At 42.5% G+C, this 23,203-nt stretch overlaps 1 protein-coding gene and 1 pseudogene across 3 annotated transcripts in view; both read left to right on the top strand.

Moving 5' to 3' along the window:
• VPS53 (VPS53 subunit of GARP complex) overlaps positions 1-23,203 on the top strand; it is a 135,289-nt gene that overhangs the window by 7,817 nt on the left and 104,269 nt on the right. The window contains exons 3-4 of one of the 2 annotated variants that reach the window (XM_081029787.1): positions 2,232-2,281; positions 3,889-3,955. The exons of the other annotated variant lie outside the window; for it this stretch is intronic. Coding sequence (XP_080885913.1) covers positions 2,232-2,281; positions 3,889-3,955 — 117 coding nt within the window. The remainder of the gene's footprint in view (positions 1-2,231; positions 2,282-3,888; positions 3,956-23,203) is intronic. 2 annotated transcript variants of the gene reach the window in all.
• On the top strand, positions 15,041-16,485 carry LOC308488322 (potassium channel subfamily K member 5-like; annotated as a pseudogene). The gene has a single exon. The product of its transcript is annotated as a potassium channel subfamily K member 5-like (transcript).

Genomic DNA, 23,203 nt, shown 5'->3' with positions numbered 1-23,203 from the left:
GTCCCATTTTCAGAAACGATGTAAGAATAGTACAAAGAATTTATGTCAACCCTTCATCCCAAATTCCCCAAATGTTAACATTTTCTTAATAGTTGTTTTGAGTATTCCCCCCCCCCCAATTTTAAAAAATTTATTGGGAAATATTGGGGAAAAGTTCCTCTGGGGGAACATGTTTCTCCAGGGCCCATCAGCTCCAAGTCGTTGTCCTTCAATCTAATTGTGGAGGGCGCAGCTCAGCTCCAAGTCCAGTCGCCATTTTCAATCTTTAGTTGCAGAGGGCGCAGCCCACCATCCCATAGAGGGAATTGAACCGACAATCTGTTGAGAGCTTATGCTCTAACCAACTGAGCCATCTGGCCGCCCCCACAAAATTTTTTTAAAGGAGTGGGTCCCAGCAGAGATAAGCAAGGCAGGAACTATTATGCCCATTTTGCATATGAAGAAATAAAAACTCAGAGAGGTTAGACAGCTTGCCCTCTAGACACACAGCAAGTTTGTTAGTGGCAGTTGTGCCAAACCCAGGTCCTCCCACAATTCGGCTCCTGTTACCACCGTGGTACTTTATACCCAGTCCAGTTTTGAAGTGACCGCCTTGATGTTAGATTCTTCAATTAAAATAACTTCTCTTTTCCAAGATTTATCTTTATCTCAGTCAGTTCTTGGATTTCTGAAAATTCTGAGTAACTATTGGCTTTGTCAGAAGAGTAGACAAGATGTGAATGGCCCTATCTGACATCTCAAACACTTATGACCTTGTTTTTTTACAAGCTTCTGGTCCCTTCCTGCCAGCACAGGTTGCCAGTAGAGATTTATAAGCACAATTCCTCCATTACCCCCAATTCTTCCTGAGGGTGAAATATCTATGGTGGGAGAGACAGAGGACTCATGCAATTGTATTTTGAAAACTTGAGTTAAAATGGTGCTGTAAAATTGTACCATCTCTATTCCATTAGGGGGCACCATTTCCTCACATTTTCTGCTTGCTAAGGTTGGAAATCATCGCATTGGTTTTTATTGTTATTGTCTTAAAAACAGGACGAACTTTCTAATAATTACAGTAGCAATGTGTAGTCAATGTAGAGCAATTAGAAAATACTTAGGCAAAAAGAAGAAAAATTTAAAACCCTTCCTTTTCATAGATTACAACTACTGCTACAGATTTCATAGATTACAGCTACTCATAGGTATTCTTCTAATCTTTTTCTAATGGACCTATATACACTTAGAAAAATAGATTTATGTGTTTATTGATGTGTAATATAATATGGAGGAATACACAAATCTTACATGTATAACTTGATGAATTTTCACAAAATGAATGCAACCATGTGACCACCACCTAGATCAGAAATAAAACATCTTTAGATGGTCCCTTCTTTTGCCTCCTTACTGTCACTGTCGCCCCCAGAGATAACCACTATCTTGGCTTCTAACACGAGGCAATAGTTGCACTTATTTTTGAACTATATAAATGGAAATACACCCACCCACCCACACACACACACACATAAACACACAGTACCATAAAAATGTATACACATTTTAAGAAAGGATAAAACAGTATTAATATTGTAATAGTCAATATGTACCAGTAACAAAAGGTGAATACAAGTCACGTTTGACTTCTGCAATTACAAGAGGTGCTCAAAGTGGTTACTATCAGCGTAATTTTAATACCGTTTTTCCCTTTTTTAAAATGTGTATACTTTTTTTTTGGCACCCTCTGTATGTGCTCTTGTGTCTAGCTTTTGCGTTGTGTGTATAACATTATGCTGCTAAGATTTATCCATGTTGTTGTGTTTATAACCATTCATTTTCATTGCTGTATTTTGTCACATGACTTTGTATTGATTCTATATATCAGGGGTCAGGCACATTTTCTATAAAGGGCTCCATAGTAAATGTTTTAGGATTTGTGGACCATTCAGTCTCTGTTGCAATTACTCAACCCTGCCTTTGTAGGGCAAAGGCAGCTGTAAATAATATGTAAATGAATGGGCATGGCTGTGTTCAAATAAAACTTTATTTACAAAAAAAATAGATGCCAGGCTGGGTTTTGCAACACTTGCCAACTACTACTGTGCTTTTTTAAAAAAAGTAAAAATTGTGTCATACTGTATGATTAAATTTTCTGAGATGTCATAAATAGCTATTATAGCTCATCCCATCCCTGTGAAAGAGGAATTCCAGGAAGTAAAATAATAGCTGGCACTTTTCCTTCTTCATTGTAGTCCCTGGCAAACATAGATGAAGTCGTGAACAAAATTAGACTGAAAATAAGGTAAGTAAACTGTATGATTATTAATAATGAAAAGTATCTTGTTAATTTGCATTCTGGATCACACTTATCTGTGAGAACACTGAAATCTCAGATTTTCTATAGATGGTAATTTTTTAAAAAGTCATCCTTTTATTTGGGTTGCCATATGTACCTTGCTGCAAAAAACTAGATTCTTTGTTCAGTCATCAATTATTTATGAAAAGGGATGGAAGCTGTAATAGGCTGTTCAAAATAGTTAATTCTAAAAGGAGGCAAAAGCATTTCTACTATATTTTTAATGGTTTTATTTCCCTAATAGATTTACATTTTTTCTTCTTCTTCTTTGTTTTTTTTTGTTTTTTTTTTTTTTTTTTTTTTTTTTTTTGGTATTCCCAAGGCTTAGATATAAAGGTGGGCTTATATGGGTATCCCCTGGCCACAAACCAGCTACCAATGTAGTCAGATCTGCTGGTTGACCTGGGTGGTGGCCCAGGATTAAACATTGTGATCAGTCTAGGATGTGATTGTCTGGGATGGTCATCAAATGTTCTTCCTGCCCAATAGCCTTGTTCTGGTTTGTCCACCTCTGTATTTCCAGTTTTGATACGTGGTAGATACTCAATGTTTGTTTACTCATTATAATAGTGATTAGTAGAATGGTTGATGTCATTACTTTAAATGTAGTTTGGGGTTTTTTGCGTATTTTGTTTTGTCTTGTTTTCATTTTTGACGAGGATAAGGCTTTATTTTGAATCAGGAGATGATCTTTTTTCCCCTTACAACCTTTGAATTTTCTGGTGAAGCCCTCTGTTATTAACGTTTTGTTCAGTTTGGTGCCTTACGAAGTGCAAAGAAGCCTGTTCATCGTTTTGGTGGACTATAGCTGTAACAGTTCTAGCAGAGACCACTGCGTTGGCCAGGGTTTGCACAGATAATGGAAACACCCTCATGATTCCAAAATCCCTTGTGAGCCAATTATTTTCAGCTTTCTCCCCCCCCCCCATACCTGTAATGGATCCTTCAAATGAAAAATGAAATTTTTCTGATATCAATTTCTCTGGTTGAGGTGCCATTAAGAGGTCCCTGTTGAGCCGCAGGAGAAAGAGGAACTGAAGGCCACAGATCTGTGTCCCGCACAGGTTGCACAAACAATCACGGCCCAGCAAGCAAAGCACTGATTTCCTGTATTACCCTGGCTCCTTCTCCCTTTTAAGCCTCCTGAGGAAGTTACTAAGGAAGGATTTTGTGAGGGGGGGTAATTTGAATTCTCTGGCTTCCTCCCATCAAGTTTCAGCAACTTTCTCATTCCTGGTTTACTCCATGAAAAATACTAAAAGTTATATGGGTTCTTTTTGGACAGCTCTGAATATTAAGTGAAAATAGCCTTTAAAAAAAAAAGCAAAAGCGAAGATGACTCATCAGTCTGTGCTGGGCTTGGCTTCTTACACTGCTGGCGCTGCCCCACGGGGTCCACGGCCTCAGTCTTCCTTGGATCATTCACGCTTGTTTGGTTTTCTGGACAAGTAGTGCAATCTGCAGACATTGATGGATAAATTGCTAACATTTTTTCTTCTGGTCAACATAGACTAGAGAGTATTTTAATGAACTCCTTTAACTTGTTTTGCTAGGAGACTGGATGACAATATTCGAACTGTTGTAAGAGGTCAAACCAATGTGGGGCAGGATGGCAGGCAAGTAAGTAACTTACTCCCCCATATTATTTATTCTCCCCTAATTTCTTTAAAACGCAACAACCAAGTGACCAGAATGTCGATCTGCCTTCCTATAGAGCACCTTCTTACTGATCTGTTTCATACACAGCAGCAAACATATGGCTTGCCCCAGTAGTAACAGAGGTAGGCTGCCCACACAAACCATGAGCGCTCACTCGGTGTCCCTCACGTCAGGAGTATATATTGTACCACGGCTCACCCCAAAGCTGGGTGGGGCATTCGAGCTAAAATGAGAAAAATGACATTTTCCTCTCTTTCTCCTTAAGTGTCAGCTGTCTCTTACGCCCTCTTTTATTTTGTGTACTGTGGCTAAATAAGGTTGCTCTTTTTTTGCATCAGCTAAGTTGCTGGGATTTTGGTATTACTTTTGTTATTGCAAAAGGTAGCAGTAACGTAGGCATCAAAAGACTCAAAAGAGTAGAAAGGCAACCTACAGAATAGGAGAAAATATATCTGAATCATATAATCCAGTAAGGGATTAATATCCAGATTATACAGAGAACTCCTAAAATTGAACAACAAACAACCTGATTAACAACGGAGAAAGGACTTGAGACATTTCTCCAAAGAAGATATGAGATTGGTCACTAAGCACATGAAAAGACGCTCAAGATCACTAATTATTAGGGAAATGCACATCACAAACTACAATGAGATGGTAGGATGGCTGCTATCAAAAACACACAAAACAAGTGTTAGCAAGGATATGGAGCAATTGGAACCTTTGTACACTGTTTTTGAAATGTAAAATGGTACAGCTGCTGTGTAAAACAGTATGGAGATTCCTCAAATATTTTTACAAAATAGAATGACCATATGACCCACAATTCCACTTCCAGCTATCCACTGAGAAGAATTGAAAGTAAGGTTTTTATAGGTGATGTATTACAGAATCGTACACCTGAAATCTGTGTAACTTTACTAACAATTGTCACCCCAATAAACTCTAAAAAAAAAAGTAAGGTCTTGAAGAGAGATCTGCACACCCATGTTTATTGCAGCACTATTCATTCACAACAGCTAAAACGTGGAAGCAATCCCAGTGTCCACCGATGGATGCTTGGATAAGCAAAATGTGCTAATACGTACAATGGGGTATTATACAGCCTTGAAAAGGAAAGAAATTCTGCAATATGCTGTAATATGGGTGAAGCTTAAAGATATTATGCTAAGTGAAGTAAGCCAGATACAAAAGGGCAAATATTGTACGATTCTACTTATATGAGCTACCTAGATTCATAGAGGTGGAGAATAGAATGGTGGCTGCCAGAGGCTGGTGGAAACGGGAATGTAAGTTATTGTTTAATGGGTGTAGAGTTTCAGTTTCACAAGATGGAAAGAATTATGGGGGTGGATGGCGGTGATAGTTGCACAACAACGTGAATGTATTTGACACCATGGGACTGTCCAGAAAACAGTACAAAAACTGTTAAGATGATAAATTTTGTATATTTTACCATAATACAATTTCTAAAAATCAAGATGGAAATAAAGTTCACATATTGCAAAAAAAAAAAAAAAAAGCAAATAATAATAAGAATAATATGACACAGCTCTAGTTCCTCATACCTAGTTTTGCTGGCAAACAGGTAACTATAGATTCATTTCAGAGTTTTACATTTCCTTTGCATCTAGCTAAGGAGGGCTGTTGGAAGGGAATGAAGGGAAAAAGAAGTGTGTGAGGAGGGGATATTCTTTAATGATTCAGGCACCAGATGTTATATATGAACCATTTTCCTTTTCATTTGGGTTTTCTTCTTCTGTTTAGGCATATTTCAGAAATTGCTATCTAGCAGAAATGCCTTCCCTGGTCTTCATTTCATACAGCGTCTGGGCCTCCGTTTTCAACACTAATTCAGTTTGGTCAGGTGTGCACCTTTGCAGTAACCTTGGTTCTGTTATTTGTCCGGTTTGACATTTTTCGGTACAGCTAATTTCTTAAAAATTATGTTAATTATGCTACCCAGATTTTTAAAAAAATTATGTTAAGTATGCTACATACAGATTTTTTTGGAGGGAGGAATAAGTTGGGGGTGTACTCCTGTGTAGAAAGTTCCTCATCTCGTATTCCTGTTTCCTCTGCTAGTAGCTCACAGGTATGATGAGTCTCTTTCTTTTACATTTTTAGTTTTATCCATGTCTCTATTTTTCCTACCTTTTTTTTGTAGTTTTTTTTTTTTTTTTAAGATTTTATTGGGGAAGGGGAACAGCACTTTATTGGGGAACAGTGTGTACTTCCAGGCCTTTTTTCCAAGTCAAGTTGCTGTCCTTTCAGTCTTAGTTGTGGAGGGTGCAGCTCAGCTCCAGGTCCAGTTGCCGTTGCTAGTTGCAGGGAGCGCTGCCCACCATCTCTTGCAGGAGTCGAGGAATCGAACTGGCAACCTTGTGGTTGAGAGGATGCGCTCCAACCAACTGAGCCATCCGGGAGCTCAGCGGCAGCTCAGCTCAAGGTGCTGTGTTCAATCTTAGTTGCAGGGGCGCTGCCCACCATCCCTTGCGGGACTCGAGGAGTTGAACCGGCAACCTTGTGGTTGAGAGCCCACTGGCCCATTTGGGAATCGAACCGGCAGTCTTCGGAGTTAGGAGCATGGATCTCCAACCACCTGAGCCACCGGGCCGGCCCCTATTTTTCCTACCTTTTATGACTTTCTTTTCTTCTTAGTAATCATCTTCCATTGGTCTGTTTGTAAGTAGTCTGCCTACTTCCTTGTTCTCACCATCAGTATTTGTGTATAGACATATTAGGTTCCTAAAACTGATCCTAGTTCCCACTCCTTGCATGGTTTTTAGTTCTTGTTGCTTTGTTTTGTCCATTTAGGTTTCTTCCATGAGGCTTGGCTTCTCTGGAAGGGGAGGCCCATGTGAATGGGACCCTTAGAGGTAATTAGGAGTAGCAAGGAGCCTGCAAAATCCCCAGCCTCATTCTGGGCTTTAACTTTCTTACTACGTGTCTGATCATGTCATCTACCTCTTCAGAAACCTCAGTGGTCTCTGTCTACCAAATTAGACCCGAGTTCCTTTGCTTGGCATTCAGGGTCTCAGCCTGCCTTTCCAATTTAGTCTCCTGTTGCACTTCATTCATACTGAAGCCTCAGTGCTCTGCAAGCATGCCCTGTGCTTTCTGGACTTATGATTACTGTATTTTGCCATGTATAATGCGCACTCTTGCCCAGATTTGTGAGGGAAAAATAAAGATGCGCAGTATACAGGGTTGTACTAATTCCGTATCTATATAAATGTTTTTAATTCTTTTATTTATGCTTATGAGTTAAAAAATGTAACTGTAGAAATCAGTAACGATATCTGTATGCAAAATAATACCCTGGAATACGATAATCAGTTTTGTTGAACTTACTACGGACTTGCAACATAGAGTTCTTCACCTTCTCTGAGGTGTAAATTTGTTACCGGTACATAAAATTTCTTGTACGTTGTCTCTGTTCTTGTGTTTTGTAATTATTTGTTACATAAAATTTCTTGTACCATAATATGTTGAAAAATAAATGCTAAAATTCCTTTATAATACAAAAAACAAGTACCTAAGTGTGAACAAATAAAAATTTGAGTTAAAAAATTAAAATGAAAGATTATTTCCTTGAAAGTTTGGGCCAAAAACATGGGTGTGCATTAAACACGGAGCGCATTATACATAGCAAACTACAGTATGTTTTTTGTGGGGTTTTTTTGCCTAAAATGCTCTCGCTCCTCTATTTCTTCCAGTAACCTATTTCAAAATCTTGCCCATCTAAATCTTACCCTTCTAAGACCCAGTTCAAATACTACCTTTTTCACGAAATTTTCTGTTTAGCTCAACTGGACAAACCAAAGGAAACAGAATTTTAGAACTAGAAGGGACTCGTAAGTCATCTGGTCCATTCTTCTCATTTTACAGATGAGAACATTGATCCCAGTATCCCTCAATTAATTAGATGCATATCCTTTCTGTCTGCAGGCTCTCACAGCCAGCCCCATGCTTGTACTTTTCATGGCTATCCTGGTCTCTTTTGACTTACTAGTGAACACGTCTTGTCCTCTTGACTAATTTATAAGCTCCTTGAGGCAAGACTTGTATCTTTCTCACCTTCACAGTTTCTCAGAACACACAGTCCATGTGTAGTAACAATATATTCAATTGTATGGAATATTTGGTCTGTGTTAGAGTACTCGTTAATTATAAATAAACAAAAGCTCTTTACCATAAAAACATCGTTTCAATCAGTATGTATGTTCCTTTAAAGTTGTTTAAAGCTTGATTTGTGTATGACTAGTCCCAGCTTACTATTATTTGAAAGAATAATGCTAATGTTTAGTGTGATTCAGCCTACATTTGCAATGGCTCACTAGAAACCTTAATATACATAAGAGAGTCTCAGGTATTTAAAACTTCAAAAATGTGAATATAAAGTGAATGATTCATCAAGACTTTTTGTTCGGTCATGCCATGTGGATATCTTTTAGTTATATTTTAACCTGTGGTCGGTCACAAACTAGCGGTATTGGAGAGCCAGGCCCGGAATTAGACAGCCTGCAGGAATGGTGGCCTTCCTCACCTCACATATTAATAGGTTACAGGTTGCTGCAGAGCAGAGCAGGTCATATTTCAGAGAGCAAGACCACATTTTCAAGCATGTTTAGATAGCATTTCAATCTGTGATGGAATTTTATATTCATCTCCTTAGAATCCAGACAAAAAGGAAGCCCAGAAGAAATAATTGCTTTCCCTGTCATCCCCTCCATCTGTCTTTTCCAACAGTTTGTAATGCAAGCTGAAGCTGAAGTACAGACTTTTTTTTTCCAGGGAGCTTTTGAGTCCTGTCTTGTCAACTCCTAAAGGTGAAAACCTTGCTGTCCAGCCCTGGCTGGCTGGTGGTTTGCTGAAGGGAGACTCTATTTGACTGGCACAGACTTGGGAGAATTATGGATGTTCCCAAATTCTGAGTTTTATACGTCAAGAGGCCCCAGGTTTTTCTCTTCCCTGGGACAGAGGAAATGTTTGCTTTCAGGACTTGTTTCCTGAGCTTCTGAGGAACACTGAGGAGGAGAGCAGTAATACGGACAAAAGGAAGTTTTCCTTTTATAAATTTCACCTTGATTGTGATCAGCCAGAACCAATAATGCTTTTATCTGTGTAAATAAGGGGAAAGTATTTACTTCACATGTACGGTGTCTTAAAAGACATTTTTAGCAGAAAAGTTCTTTTTGAAAATCAGTGTGTCTGCCTCAATAATTATCTGTGAGGAAGGAGCGATTTAGAAATTGGGACACAGTGAGGCAGTTTCTTTAGTTTCTTGAAATTTCTGAAATGCTGTCTGCTTGGTAAGCACTCTGCTACACATCCTAGAGAGCCAGCGGACCACCTTCTACGTGGGTGGACTTGTACTGGTCTAGTCTGTGACCTCTTCTAATCAGACTGTGATGCTCATACAAAGTTAACACAGCACTGAATTCTCCCCATTTGTATCTGTTGAAATCATCAGGCAAAAGCTTTAACTAAATGCCCACATGTTTGAAACTTTGTGGATAAGATGAGTCAATTCAACAACTACTTGATCTGATATGCTGGGAAACTTACGTAGCTTCCCAAGAATTAAAATGAACACTTGAACGTAGGTAGAAAGAGAGGTGAATAGAGAGGAGTGGGGTAGAAGAAGACAAAATTGGCATGTGAAATTTCAAGAGTGGCCAAACTTTGGCCAATTCCCAATAAGCTAACTGAGAATCACTGAGAAAGGATCAGCCACCGAGCTTCTGTCTCTTCAATGGAGCTTGGCTGCCATGTAACTATTACATCAGCGCAAGGCTAATTAGTCTTGGGAGGAGAAGAGAATTAGTACAGTATTCCCCCCTTATCTGTGGGGGATATGTTCCAGGACCCCTAATGGATGCCTGAAACTGTGCATAGTACCGAACTTGAATCTCTTCACTTAAAGGAAGCACTTTACGGCTTCTCTTTGGCATGTGTGACTTGCCAGCATCACTACTTTTGCACTTGGGGTCATTGTTAAGTGAAAAAAAGGTTACTTGCACAGGCACTGCAGTGCTGCCTGATAACCCAGACGGCTGCAATGTGACTTACAGCCAGGTAGCGTGTATAGCAGGGATATGCTGGACAAAGGGAGGATTCACGTCCCAAGCTGTGCTGGATTTCATCTTGCTACTCAGAATGGCACGCAGTTTCAAACTTAGGAATTGTTTGTTTCTGGAATTTTCCATTTAATATTTCTGGATTGCAATTGACTCCAGGTAACTGAAGCCACAGGAAGTGCAGCCACAGATAAGGGGCAATACTGTATTGCTACCTCCAGCTCTGCTCACTAAAACTTTTAGAAGAAGGAAATTTTAGATGTTTACAAATCCTTTCTATGACATCTCTGCCGTTTCATTATCCTGTTTCTGCTTGGACACTTGTGGTGATGGGGAACTCACTACTTTGTTGTTCCACGGGACAGTCTATTCCAGTTTTCTAGACCTTTCATTGTAAGAAACTTCTTTCTCAGACTGAACTGAAATAGTATTAATAAAATACACCTCATTGTAACTTCTCATTGATCTTGGTTCTGCCAACTGAACTGGTGTAAGCCTAATCCCTTTTCCTTATTACAGCTTCTAAAATTTAAAATGGATATTGTGTTCCTTTTCTAGGCAAATTGTTCTTAGTTTCTTCAACCTTATGATATGATTTCCAGACCCTTTATTATCCTGGTTGCCTTGCAGTTTGTCAGCACCCCTCTTAAAATGTGGTTCTTGGCCGGGAGTAGACAGTATTTGAACACTCGGTGGGACACCCTACCGCCTTGCTCTAAACTGGGCTTGTTAACCTGGGAACTGGGAGTCCGGGGTGTCTGTCAACTCCTTGAAATTAATTGTAAAATTTTATGTGATAGCCATATTTCTGAAGAGAAGACTCCTTGATTTTTCTAGATTCTCTAAGGAGTCTGTGACTCTTCAAAAGTTAAGGGCCATTGATCTAGACACTCTTCTTCCATTACTTTGGGTTGGGTGAAACTTTTGGCAGCCATATCACACGACTGGCTTCTATTGAATTGGCAGTTATCTGAAACTCCCAGGTCAAGAGTTGCAAACAGATTCCTACAGAGCTAAGAAAGGAACCTAAATGGCTTCAGCAGGCCAGTGTGCTTCTATATGGATCCATTGGGGGAATGAATGCTGTCTAAAGGGGACAGCCACAGCTCAGTTCTAATCAATTGTTGCCACGTCTGAATGCAAAGCTGAAGTTGCCAGATCTATCAGTTTTTCAAGAGAACCCAGAAATCCAGATTTTTATGTGACGCTCCCAATTTTTAAATGTTGGCTTAGTGTTTTTCACAAATACTGCAAAAGCCAAACAAAACACATCTGTGGGCCAACAGTTTGCAATATCTGCCCCAGGTCTTTTTTCATATGAACTGCTTTTAAACTCTTCCCTTCTCTGTTTGTTTAAGAGATTCTTTGAAATTAAGTGCTGGACTTTATGTGTCTCACCCCTGATTTCATCTTGCTAGTTCTGCTTGATTGTTCCAGCCTGTTGAGACCTTGTGGAACCTTGATGCTCTTCCCATTTTCTCATGAGCAGATTTGCCAGAGATGCCTTCCATGTCTTCATTCAAGTTGTAGATGAAAAGGTTGAATAAGACGGTTCCAAGCCATGTGGCATGCTGTTTGAGACTTCTTGTTCTTCTCTTTCTTATCCTCATTTTAGTACAAAATGCCAGGCCAGAAAACAAAAGATTTCGTCCTGTCTTCAGTATCCGTCCAGGGCCGTATTTCTTATTTTTCCATGTCTTCATTTTCCTCAGAAAAGGAGGCTAATCATACTTGCCTTCTTCTTTTTTCATAGAGATGTAAAGATTTATTAATTAAATCAGTAAAGCTTGCTGCCTTCCAAGGAGAAAGTGTTCTTTGCTTTTCATCCTCAAAATTAGCATATCGTCTAATTCAGGCATTAGAACAAAAATAACTGCTCTCCAAGAACCCGAAGTAGGTAGATAGTGGGACTTCACAGCACAGCATTGATCTTCATTATGTGGGATTTTTGACTCTGTAATTGTCATCTCTCTGGCAGGATGATTTGAATTCTCTCCATCACTTTAAATTTATCCTTTCTCTCATCCTCTCTTTGGGTGGAAAATGAAGCCCAACGATGGAAGAAAATAAACGGCATCAGTATTAAAGGAATCATAAATAGTTTGGGGGGAAAAAAGGCAACTGTCACTTTGTTTTCTCCTACTGAAACATAGTAAATCTAAAGTAATTGAGCTTTTAAAGCACAGACTTAAATTTTTCCATTAGTGACCGAGAATGGCGAGTCATTTTTGTTTTCCTTTAATTTTTTTGAATTATATTTTTCAGAATGTCTGCGGACATTCTGAAACTTCAGAAATTGCAAAGGCCTAATATAGTCGATAATATTGTAATAACTGGGTACGGTGCTGGATAGGTACTAGATCTATCAGGGTGATAGATGGGAGTGGGGGTGAGGTCAGGGTGAAAAGGGTGAAGATATTAAGAAATACAAATTGGTAGTTAATACAGTATGAGGAAATAACAGTGTTGTAGAGATCACATAAGGTGCCAGATGGGCACTGGACTTATCAGGGGGATCATGTCCTAGACTGTGTAGAGGCCTGCTCACTGCGCTACACACCTGAAACTGCAGTAGAATGATATTGAATGTCAGCTATAACTAAATATATAAATATATACATAGTCACGGGATGTGGTTTACAACATAGGAAAGATAGTAGATGGTATTGTAACAGCTATATAAGATGTCAGAGGAGTAATAGGGGGTGGGTTATCATTTTATGAGAGGTTTAAATGTCTGTTACATTGCTTTGTACACCTGAAACTAATAAAAATAAAACTAAAAAGAAAGAAATTGCTTAGACCTGAGATTGACCTGGGAGTGCGGAATGATTCAGTGGGCAGTGCTGCATTTGGGTTGTAGTTCAGACTCTTGTGGGGGCACAGTGTCCCTGGTTTTAATTGGGGATCTCCACCATTCCCTAACCAGGATTTCTTACTCCTGGTGCAGAGGTCAAAGTTGGCTTGCCTTTATTTTACGAGTTGAATCCAACTGAATGTTCAGTTTTGCCTAGAGCACTATTGACGAGAGCTGAGACAAAGACTTCTAGCATGTCTGTCATGTAGCACTGTACTAACTGGGTTCAGTCCTACCTCTGTGCTTCATCCTGTGAATTGCACATGAGCCCCAACAGCACTTTTAGGCAGAGTGATACGTCTACTCCATACTGGAACCCTTTGCTACTTATCCTCTAAAATCTCTTATTTTCAGGCAGTGTATAAGGAATCCAAACAGCTGTATCTCCTTGTACATAGAGGAGAGCCTCTGTGCACAAGAATCTCTAAGAATTGGAGCAGTTGGACATTGTCACTAATGTAACATTGGTTGCCAACCTGGTCAAGTGAAATCTTGAGCTTCGAATTTAAATTCTGGCTCTGCCACTGTCTGTGTGACCTTGGACAAGTTACTTAAGTACTCTGAGCCTCACATTCTTTAACTGTGACATGGTGATAATAATATCTACTTCAGCGTGGTGGGGATTAGAGTTAATTATTTAAAAACACTGAGCACAGCATCAGGCTTAGTCTTGCTTGGTAGATGGCAGTAATGCTGCTGCTAATTATGATGGAACCCACTGGAAGATCAGTGTGCTTAACTCTGTGTATCCAGGCATTTGTCAAGTTCCTGTGGCTTTTCCATCAGCTCCACTCCTTTCCATCCCTACTGCCCTGCTTTAAAGCAACTCTAAGTTTGCTGGATTTGAAAGCGTCCTTGCTGTCCCCAGTGTGCTGTTCTCTGTGAAAGAAAATTGCAGCACAGCTTCCCTGTGTCCCAAATATGCGCTGTTGCATCAGAGGAGGTAAAAGGCCCTGTTCCCTTGTCCTGTCCTTAAGACCTACACCAGACATTTGTCAGGTTCAAGGCTTTTGAGGGGTGGGCTTGAGCAAGGGTGAGGGTTATCAGGGCTTCATGGTTTTGGTCCAGCGCCCACTAATGTCCTCCGTATCTGCACCACCGAGGGATGTTCCTTCTGGTCTCCCACTCCGCCTGCCCTTTTTCTCATGAGCACCCAGTAGAGGTCTTCGCAAAGAGCCTGAGAGCGGGTGCAAACTGTCTATATGTGCAGCTCTCAGAAATTCTGTGCTGTTGCACTAACCCCACATTTGGCCATTAGTAATTTGTTAAAATTTCTAGTTGATTCCTTCCTACCTGATTGTATAGCATCTGTCTTCCTCTTATATTCTGCCACATGTGAGACTTCCTTGGGTGTGCCCATGTCTCCTTGAGGAGCCTGTCCTTCCTTGGATCTCACGATACTTGGTTGCCTTCAGTTCTCTGATGGTTTCAAGAAAAGTTGTGATTTTGTCATTTATTTCATTTTCATTGTTAATGTCAGCACAACCCTCTTGCTAGCTTTCTACATCCTAGGCAGAAGCAGAACTGACCAATGGATTTTAATGTACCAGAGTATAATTCATTAATAAGATTTCAGATTCCATATTCCATATTAATAAGATTTCAGATTCCACATTTCACATTCCATAGTGCTAATGTTTAAGAATCTACCACTTGTCAAGTTTTGGTGTAGCTTCAAAGGGGATTATCAACAAGTACCTGGCCTCCCACTTGGGGGCCCGACACACAGGGGTGCACTCCGTGGGGCACTGGAGAGGCGCGCGGAGGCTGGCGCGGTGTGTACTGCTGTGGCGCACGGAGGGCGGCCCTTGTGTCGCACCGGAATGGGTCCTGAGTTCCCCTTTTGCTTCCACGCTCCAGGGCGCCCCCTTGGCCTCCTTGGTGTTGGGCCACCCACCGCCGTGGTCAGGACCCGGCCCAGTTCCCCACACTCAGGGGGCCAACTTGGAGGAACAGCTTTGCCCGGGGAGTAGCGTCAGGGACACGGGGCATTATGCACGCGGAGCTCCAAATTCAAACAGCTGTGTCCAGAGGCCAGAAGGTGGGTAGACCTGGAGCCGCCGGGGCTAGGGGACTCTCTATCCAGGAGGCAGCCTCTCGGGAGCCATGGGGGCCCGGGGCCCTCTGCTCAGCTCCGCCATCATCTTCTACCTGGCCATCCGGGCGGCGATCGAGGTGCTGGAGGAGCCGCCCTGGAAAGAGGCTGAGAGAAACTACTGTTCACAGAAACTTCATCTACTCAAGGAGTTCCCACGCCGGGAGGGCTGGACAAGATCCTGCAGGTGGTGTCTGATGCTGCAGGCCAGGGCGGGCGAGCACAGCCCACCAGACCTTCAACAACTGGAACTGACCCAATGAAATGTTTTCAGCCGCAGCCATCACTATCATCAGCTGTGGCAACATGGCCTCCAAGACCCCGCTGGGCACCTCTTCTGTGTTTCCTGTGGTCTCTTCGGGCTGCCACTCTGCCTGATGTGGATCAGTGCCCTGGGCAAGTTCTTCCGGGGACGTGCAAAGAGGCTGGGCCAGTTCCTCACCAGGAGAGGCATGAGCTGCAGAAGGCACAAATCACAGTGCACCGCCATGTTCACTGGGGCGTCCTGGCCCCCCTGGTGATCCCGCCCTTCGTGTTCATGGTGGCCGAGGAGGAGGGCTATATCAAAAGCCTCTACTACTCCTTCATCACCCTCTCCACCATCGGCTTCGGCGATTTGGGGGCCAGTGTGAACCCCAGCGCCAACTGCCATGCTCTGTACCGCTACTTTGAGGAGCCCTGGATCCGCCTGGGGCTGGCCAGCCTGTCCCTCTTTGTCAACTGGAAGGTCAGCATGTTTGTGAAGGTCTACAAGGACATTAAGAAGCGGTGGTGGCAGTGGGAGGAGTCCTTCCAGAGCTCCCCACACTCTGCAGATGGCGGGGTACACAGTGTTTAAGGATGTCAACATGTTCAGCTTTCTGTCCAAAAAGGAGGAGACCTACAATGACCTCATCAAGCAGACTGGGAAGAAGGCAGTGAAGATGAGCGGGGGGTGGGGAGAGGGTCCCGGAGCTGGAACCAGGGCCAGGGCCTCAGGGGAGTGGGCTGCCAGCCCTTCGGGCCTCCCTGGTCCCTCTGGTGCTCTACTCCAAGAACCTGGTGCCCGGCTTGGAAGAAGTGTCTCAGACACTAAGGAGCAAAGGCCACATGTCCCGGCCCCCCAGTGAGGAGGCCCCAGGATGGCTCCCCAACCCCCAGCGGTTCAACATCAGTGAGGAGGGGGAGCCGTGGGACACCCAGGACTACCACCCGCTCATTTTCCAGAACGCCAGTATCACCTTTGTGAATGCGGAGACCAGCCTCTTGGGCGAGGAGACGTCCAGGTCCTTGCTGGAGGACAACCTGGCCGGGAGGAGAGGCCCCAGGAAGAAGCCAGGCTGAGGTGCCCAGGAATGTGGGCGAGCTCCCCTCGTCAGACAAGCCCACCTTCACCGGCACCAAGTCAGAGCTCTTTGTGCTTTATGAAGAGCTTATGAATGAGTGCAACAGGGCTCACTACCCCCGAGGCACGTAAGCGGGGCCGGCTCCCCACTCTGCTTTTGGTGGCTTCTGTTCCCTCATCCTGGGGCATTCTATGGTAGCTGGGACCCCCAGGAACCAGGAGTGGGAGCCAGGGGCCGTCCTCACTTCCCATCCCCTCCAGCTAGATGCTACCTGTCAAGCATGTCGCGTGCCCAGGACGAGTCCTCTGTGTGCCAGTGAAACGGGCACCCTAGCAGTGGGAGGTGTCTGTCCTGAGCACCGCTGGTGGATTTGATGGCCCAGACATGTATTGGCTGGCAGGTCTGGGCTTGAAGAGGCTACTGCGTGGCTCCTCGCCTCCTCATTCGGTTGAGAATATCACATGGTTCTCTTAGGCTGGGGCCGCGGCCATATGACTTTACAAGTATTCATGAGCTCCTTCTGTGTGCGCAGCACTGAGCTAGGCCTTTCAGAGAGAGGGGGAGGCAGTGTGAGACCCAGGCCCTGCCTCTGCTGCAGGTACAGCTGATGGGTGAGGGCCTCAGCAGGAACAGGGTCCTGTGTGGGGTGAGGATTTCACCAACCCCCAATCCCACCTGTCTGCCTGACTGGCCCCTACTGCAAAACTCTGTAGGGAAGAGGTCACCTCGGGGAAGGGACCGAGGAGCTAATGGGTGGGTGCTGCACCACTCCTGATACAGAGTACCCAGAGCAAGTCACAGGCGTGCCTGGGTCCTAGTCCTCTTGTGTGTGCTGGGAGAAAGCCGAGCCCAGAGACCAGTTCTCTGTCTCAGATACCCTTTGGCAAGGAATGGTAGATGCAGGCTCTCTGCCTCCTGGTAAGTGGTGGAAGGAAGAGAAGCTAGCAGGCCATGGCCACGAGGCTAGGGTTCCTAGAGCTGCAGGAGGGAGCTCAACGCTGGCTCATCTTGACCCCACACCCCTTGTCTCCTCTCTGCCCAGAACAAGGCCTTCACAGCTCCCCAAGGTGCTCTGGGTGCACACGTGGGGAATGGCCAAGTATGTGAATCAAGCTCCTCACTCCAGCCACTGTTCCTCGTGTGTGTGTGTGTGTTTGTGTGTGTGTGTGTGTGTGTGTGTGTTTGATTTTAATGACAGTGTCTCTAGTTAGTATATTTCTTCATCCACTTACTCAGTAAATGTTTAGTGAGTGCTTTCTGTATGCTTGGCACTACTCTAGGCATTAGAGGTGATGCAGTGAACAAAGGAAAGACCCTTACCTTCTAGAGCTGATGCTACGTGTGACGTTTTGTCATTTCTAGATCGTTTAACTATTAAGGAGTTATCCTCATGACCTTGGTTCACTAAGCTTGTTTGCCAGAAAATAGATGTTACATTTTTTTTTTAGATGTTACATTTTAACATGCCTTTTCAGCCTCTACTGATATGATCATGCTTTTCCATTTCTTTATTAGCTTAGGATTTAAAAACATTATATATATATATATACACATATATATATATATTTAACCTTCATTAAATGCCTTTTGGGTCATTGTCTATTGGCCTTTTAATGTATTGTTGAATTCTGCTATTTTTATCTGGGATTTTCTTTCATGTTCAAAAACCTCATTCCTTTTTTATGACTTAATGATATTCCATTGTGTGTACATACCATATTTCATTCATCCATTTGTTTGTTCATGGACACTTGGGCTGTTTCCACCTTTTGGCTGTTAGGAACAGTGCTGTCATAATCAACATGGACATACAAATATCTGCTCTAGTCCCTGCTTTCAATTCAGTTTATACCTAGGCATGGAATTACTGGGTCATTTGACAGTTTTTAATCATTTCAATATTTAATCTCTTTGGAAACATTGTTTTTCCATATTGTTCTGAACTTGAATAGATTTCTTTTTCTGCTAAGTAAGCATGCGTTCCTATTTTCTCCTCATTTAGTCCATACAGACTATGTGTTTCAGATTAGCTGTAGGAGTCTTAAGTTTCTGTGTTAAGAACCTAAGGATAGTGATGGTGGCTGTCCCTCCCCCACCCCCAAAAAAGAAAGCCACCATGTTTATTTCTTTTAGTTAGCACGTCCAGCGGTTGCAATACTTCCTTCCTGACCTTAGAAACACATCAAGTCCCACTGGTGTGCAACAGGATTATTGAAAATGGTTTTAGGAAAAAAGGGTGCCAAGAAGAAACACTGACATTTATTCTTCTTCTGAGCCATCTCCATATAAACTGGTACTCTTCAGGAGCCAAGAAAGAAGGTCAGGCGTAACTTTTGCCATCTGCTTGTTTCCATGTTACAGGCAGTCACAAGTTGAAACTAGAGTTTCTACATCTAAAGAGGAAACTGCCATTCATCACTACTGTAACTGCTCTGGCTATTACCCAGGTTACTCTTGCTTTTGAATGCTAGTAGTTAGTAATTTTGGAAGGAAAATTCCATTCTTAGTTTGAGGTTGCACATTAGAAAAATTGCACTATTACTGCTGATGGCAAAGCTTTCTGGGTTTCAGGTCCTTGACACAAGAAGCCATTCAGCTATGTTTAAACAATGGATGGGAATTTGAAACTCTGTCTTCATGTAAGAACTTGACCTCTTTTTTTTCCCTCTTCCCTCTTTCATGGAAATACAGGATTTAGAACAGTATGGATTCAGTGCTATAGTGGTTCTGTCAGCATTTCCATAAATCCCCATTTTCAGGAGCCTGTAATATAGCTATAAAATTTCCTTTGCTCTTATTTGGAGTCTGATGTTTCCTCTAGAAGGGGATTAGTTTTGCAAAACCAGATATGATGCTTTGTTAGTCTGTTTGGTTTGGTGTTCTATAGTAGTCTAGCTTTAAGCTCTAACATACAAGATACTTACCGTCTTGATATTGGATCACATGCCAGGATTTCTGATTTTCGTTTCCATGTTATATTGTGGGCTCTCTGAATAGATGCTGCGTTCATCTCTAGGTATTGTATACGATACCTAGAATATGGAGGTTAGGCAAAATATATTAGTGCTACTCTTATAATGGCCCCCAACTAGAAGGGGGACATTTCTTCTGGACATACACTTACTGACAAGTAAATTTAATGATCCAAATACCGTCTTTTTTAAAGCAGAAGAGGTGAACTGAGGGATCTTTCCCCCATCTCAGACCAGATTACTCACCTTTGTCTCCTTGTCATACTTCTGAACTATTGTTGTTCCCAGTCACATGGGAACAGTAGGGACAGATAGCCCACTCTTGTTCTTATGATATTTGTGCTCTGCCAAGTGCTATACTTAGACGTTCTGATCTTTGGAGATTTCTGGTGACTGGTTTAGCATATTGTGGTCAGATTCCAGTACAGTTGTCAGCCCTGGAGTTATCCAGATTTCTAGAATTAAGAATGTACTGTTGTAAGACTAATGTATCTTTCTTGATTGATTCACTGTAAGCAAAGCCACATTTTGAGTTGCTTTGGCAAAAGGTACATTTTGGGTCATTTGTGTTGATCTCTAATGCTTATGTTTCTATTATAATATAAATGTGGTCGTCTTACATTCTACAAAATAAATTTGCACATACTCTTTTACTTGATCCTCACAAAGATGTGAATTTGGCCATAGACATGTTATTCGCCCCCATTTTACAGATGAAGAAAGAGGCTCAGATCAGTTCTGCGACTTGCCCCAAATCACTCAGTGAGTTAATCACGGATCCAGATTTTCTGATTCCAGTTATGCTACATACTTGTCCATCCCAAATTCTCTTTTGAAATAGTGACAAACTTTAAGAGCAGGTTTAGGAGCTACTTTTTTTTCATGGAGGAATCTGAAAAGTTAACTGGTTCACGAGGAATGCTAGCAGTGACAGTGACCGTGGCCTCATTAACCAGCTGGGTCCCTCTCAACCTGAGGAAGAAACTGGGCTGCGAGAGGAGCGCAAGGGTGAAAGGAGCCAACTGTGTGCACTGCCTCCCTGTGGGACTGAAGAGAATTAAGTGAAATAGAAGAACCTCACTCAGGTGAAGCCTCCAGGCTTCATAGCCTTAGGGCTTTTGGTACAGAGGTATCTCTCAAAATCAGGAGAAGGAATATCCACATGTCACCACAGAAGGGTGTTTTCTCTTGAACGAAGACCCATAATATACATGAGTTACTAAGGGACTAAAATGAGGAGTAATAGTAAGATATGGGGGATCAGAATTGAACTTGGCCGCTGGGAAGTCCTAGCTTTTTGTAGGAAGTAGTTCTTTTGTTAAACTTGGACAAATTGTTCCTTTCAATGTGCCCCATTTCCTAAGGTATTGAATTACTGTACCTTTTATTCAGCAAAAGCCGCCGAGACTGTTGCTTAAACGTTTTCTTCTCTTTTGCCATTTGGAGGTGTTGCTTTAAATGCAGTCATTCATCCTCAAGGGTTACATTTCATCAAAGGAAGCTGTGCAAATGCATTCACCACTCCTAGCTACTTCAGGGCTCATGGATTTTAAGTTATGGGTGATAACAGATATAAGCAGAACTTTCAAATGTCAGTGTTTAGTCTTGTTTGGGCACTGCGGAATTTGTGTTCCATCCTCGTCTTGTGACTTTTCACTTCTGGCTTGTCTCCCAAAAACAATAAAAATGAACTGGTTCACGTTTGCAGTGAATGTGGTTTGCAGAAATCGTAAATAAAAGTAACTTCGGTGTAACAGAGCATTTTAACAAATAAGGTGAGAATTACTCCGGTTGCTCTTTACCTTCTTTCGGTTCACAAACTTGGAAAGAAATCTGTGTTTAAAATAAAACCCCTTTCAATGCAAGGCTTCTGAATGGGCTATGGAGGGATTAGTGTTAACACCAATGATTGTCATCTGGTGGGTGCCCATCCGGCATTTGCCCAGGGCTGGCAGACCTAGAAGGACACGGGGAAGCACGAGGCTGTGCACATGCAGCCATCCACGGCTGTGACAATCCGGTAGCCGGGCGTACTGGTTGGTACCATCGTTGGTAGTGGGCTGCGTTGTCATTGCCGAGTCTTCTTAAAGCGTCTCTGTTCCAGCTGGCGATGCCCTGCTTCCATAGTAACGACTCTCTGTCATTTCAGAGGCCAGCAGTACCAAAAGAAGGGACATTTCATAAACACAGTTTGCTTACTCGGTGGTGTCTGCTTTCAGTGGAAGTCACAGGGGCCGCTGTTTAGGGCTCATGAGATGTGGAAGACTCAGAAATGTTTTTGCTCTCTTGAGGAATCCTTCACTTTCCAAATGATGCATTCATTACTCATACCTCTTTGTATCATTCTTCTCTTACAGTTTTATCTCTTTCTTACATGTACTCTTTACAGCTCTGTAAAAACACATCCCCATCTAGTGACCTTTTTCTCTCAGTATCGAGCACAGTACATGTAATAGGTATTCACTTTTTACTGAAGGATTGAAACTTTTCAGTTTTTTTGAGTTTGGAGAATGTGTCATTCTCAACATAGTTTGAAGAGACCATCCCCCGGATCCAGGAGCCGTTCTTATGCCTGTAGATGTTGAACTTAATCATCATGCTTAACAAAGCTCTACAGGATGGGTCAAAACCTTTGTCTCTTCTTAGAGGGATAGTCTCATCTGAAATAATGGCAGTCTGTCTGGGAGATCTGGGAATACTATTAATAGTTGCCATTTAGTGAGCCCCTGTTATGAGCTGAGTCCTTCATCAGGACTCAGTTGCAAAAGACAAAATCCCAATTCAAACCACCCTAGGCATAAAGGGGGATTATTTAGAAGGCTGTTGTATCATGTTTTGAACGAGAAGTGGAACAGTCAGACCGTGGAAGAGTAGTGTCACAGCTGGGCTTGTCAAACAGCTAAAGCCTGGGACGGGAATATGCTCAGGGTTCTCTCTACCTGGAGACCAGCCTCCTCCCCTCCTGAGGTACCGTCCTGCTGTCTCACTTACTTCACGTCTTGGGATTTCCACCACCAGAGAGAGATGAGCTCTTCCCCAATTCATTCTGGAAAGTCACAGGAAAACTCCATTTAGCCCAGCTTGGGCCTGACCTGCTTCTGGGACAGCAGACTCTGTAAGAACACAATGAGAGGAAGATTCCCAGGAAGAAGGAGGGGTACTGGGTAAATAGTCCCAAGGTGCTCACTACTGAGCCCTGTGTTCTTTTTTTAAAAAAGTCTTTGAGGTTGGTGCTTTTCTTCCTGTTCCAGCGATAGTGAGCCTGCGTCTCCTAGAATTGAAGTGGCTTGACAGAGATGGCACAGTTCGTGACAAGACCAACATTCAAATCCCAGTCTGCTGGTTCCAAAACCCTTGCTTTTTATTAATTCAGTTCATTGGTTTTCCAAACAGTAGAAAGGGAACCAGCAGACAAATGTAAAGTTGGACAAAAGAAATGATAGCAGAATAGTGGCAAAATATTTTCTTTCTGGCAATCTTGAAAATTAGCATCTCATTTTTTCAAAGAACATAAAGCCATACCAGTTCTGAAAATCGTCAACCTTTCCCTCCTTCCTGGCAGTGGCAGCAATGGGATCTCAGTTTAAAATCTCTGAAAGACTGCCTGTGGACTCACAGGCTAAAGGCAACATAATCCTCTGATAGAGCACACTGCCAAATTAGATGCGCCTAAGAGCCAGAGGGGATGTTAATTTCTTAAGGCATTTCCATTGACTCAGATTTCCCTCTGTCTACACAGGTGGCAGACAACAGTTCTGAAAAAAAAAAAATTTAAAAAGACGAAAGAAGAAAACGGTAGAGTCTGTGCCAGGTTCCGTGCTCCTTATCTTCTGTGCGCGTGACCTGGGAGGGATTGGTAGCCTGTTCAGAGTCTTAT

This window comes from Rhinolophus hipposideros (assembly GCF_964194185.1).
Source record: "Rhinolophus hipposideros genome assembly, chromosome: 20".
Taxonomy (NCBI): Eukaryota; Metazoa; Chordata; class Mammalia; order Chiroptera; family Rhinolophidae; genus Rhinolophus; species Rhinolophus hipposideros.
Note: the sequence above shows the minus strand (reverse complement) of the source record. Positions and strands in the feature narration are given on the sequence as shown.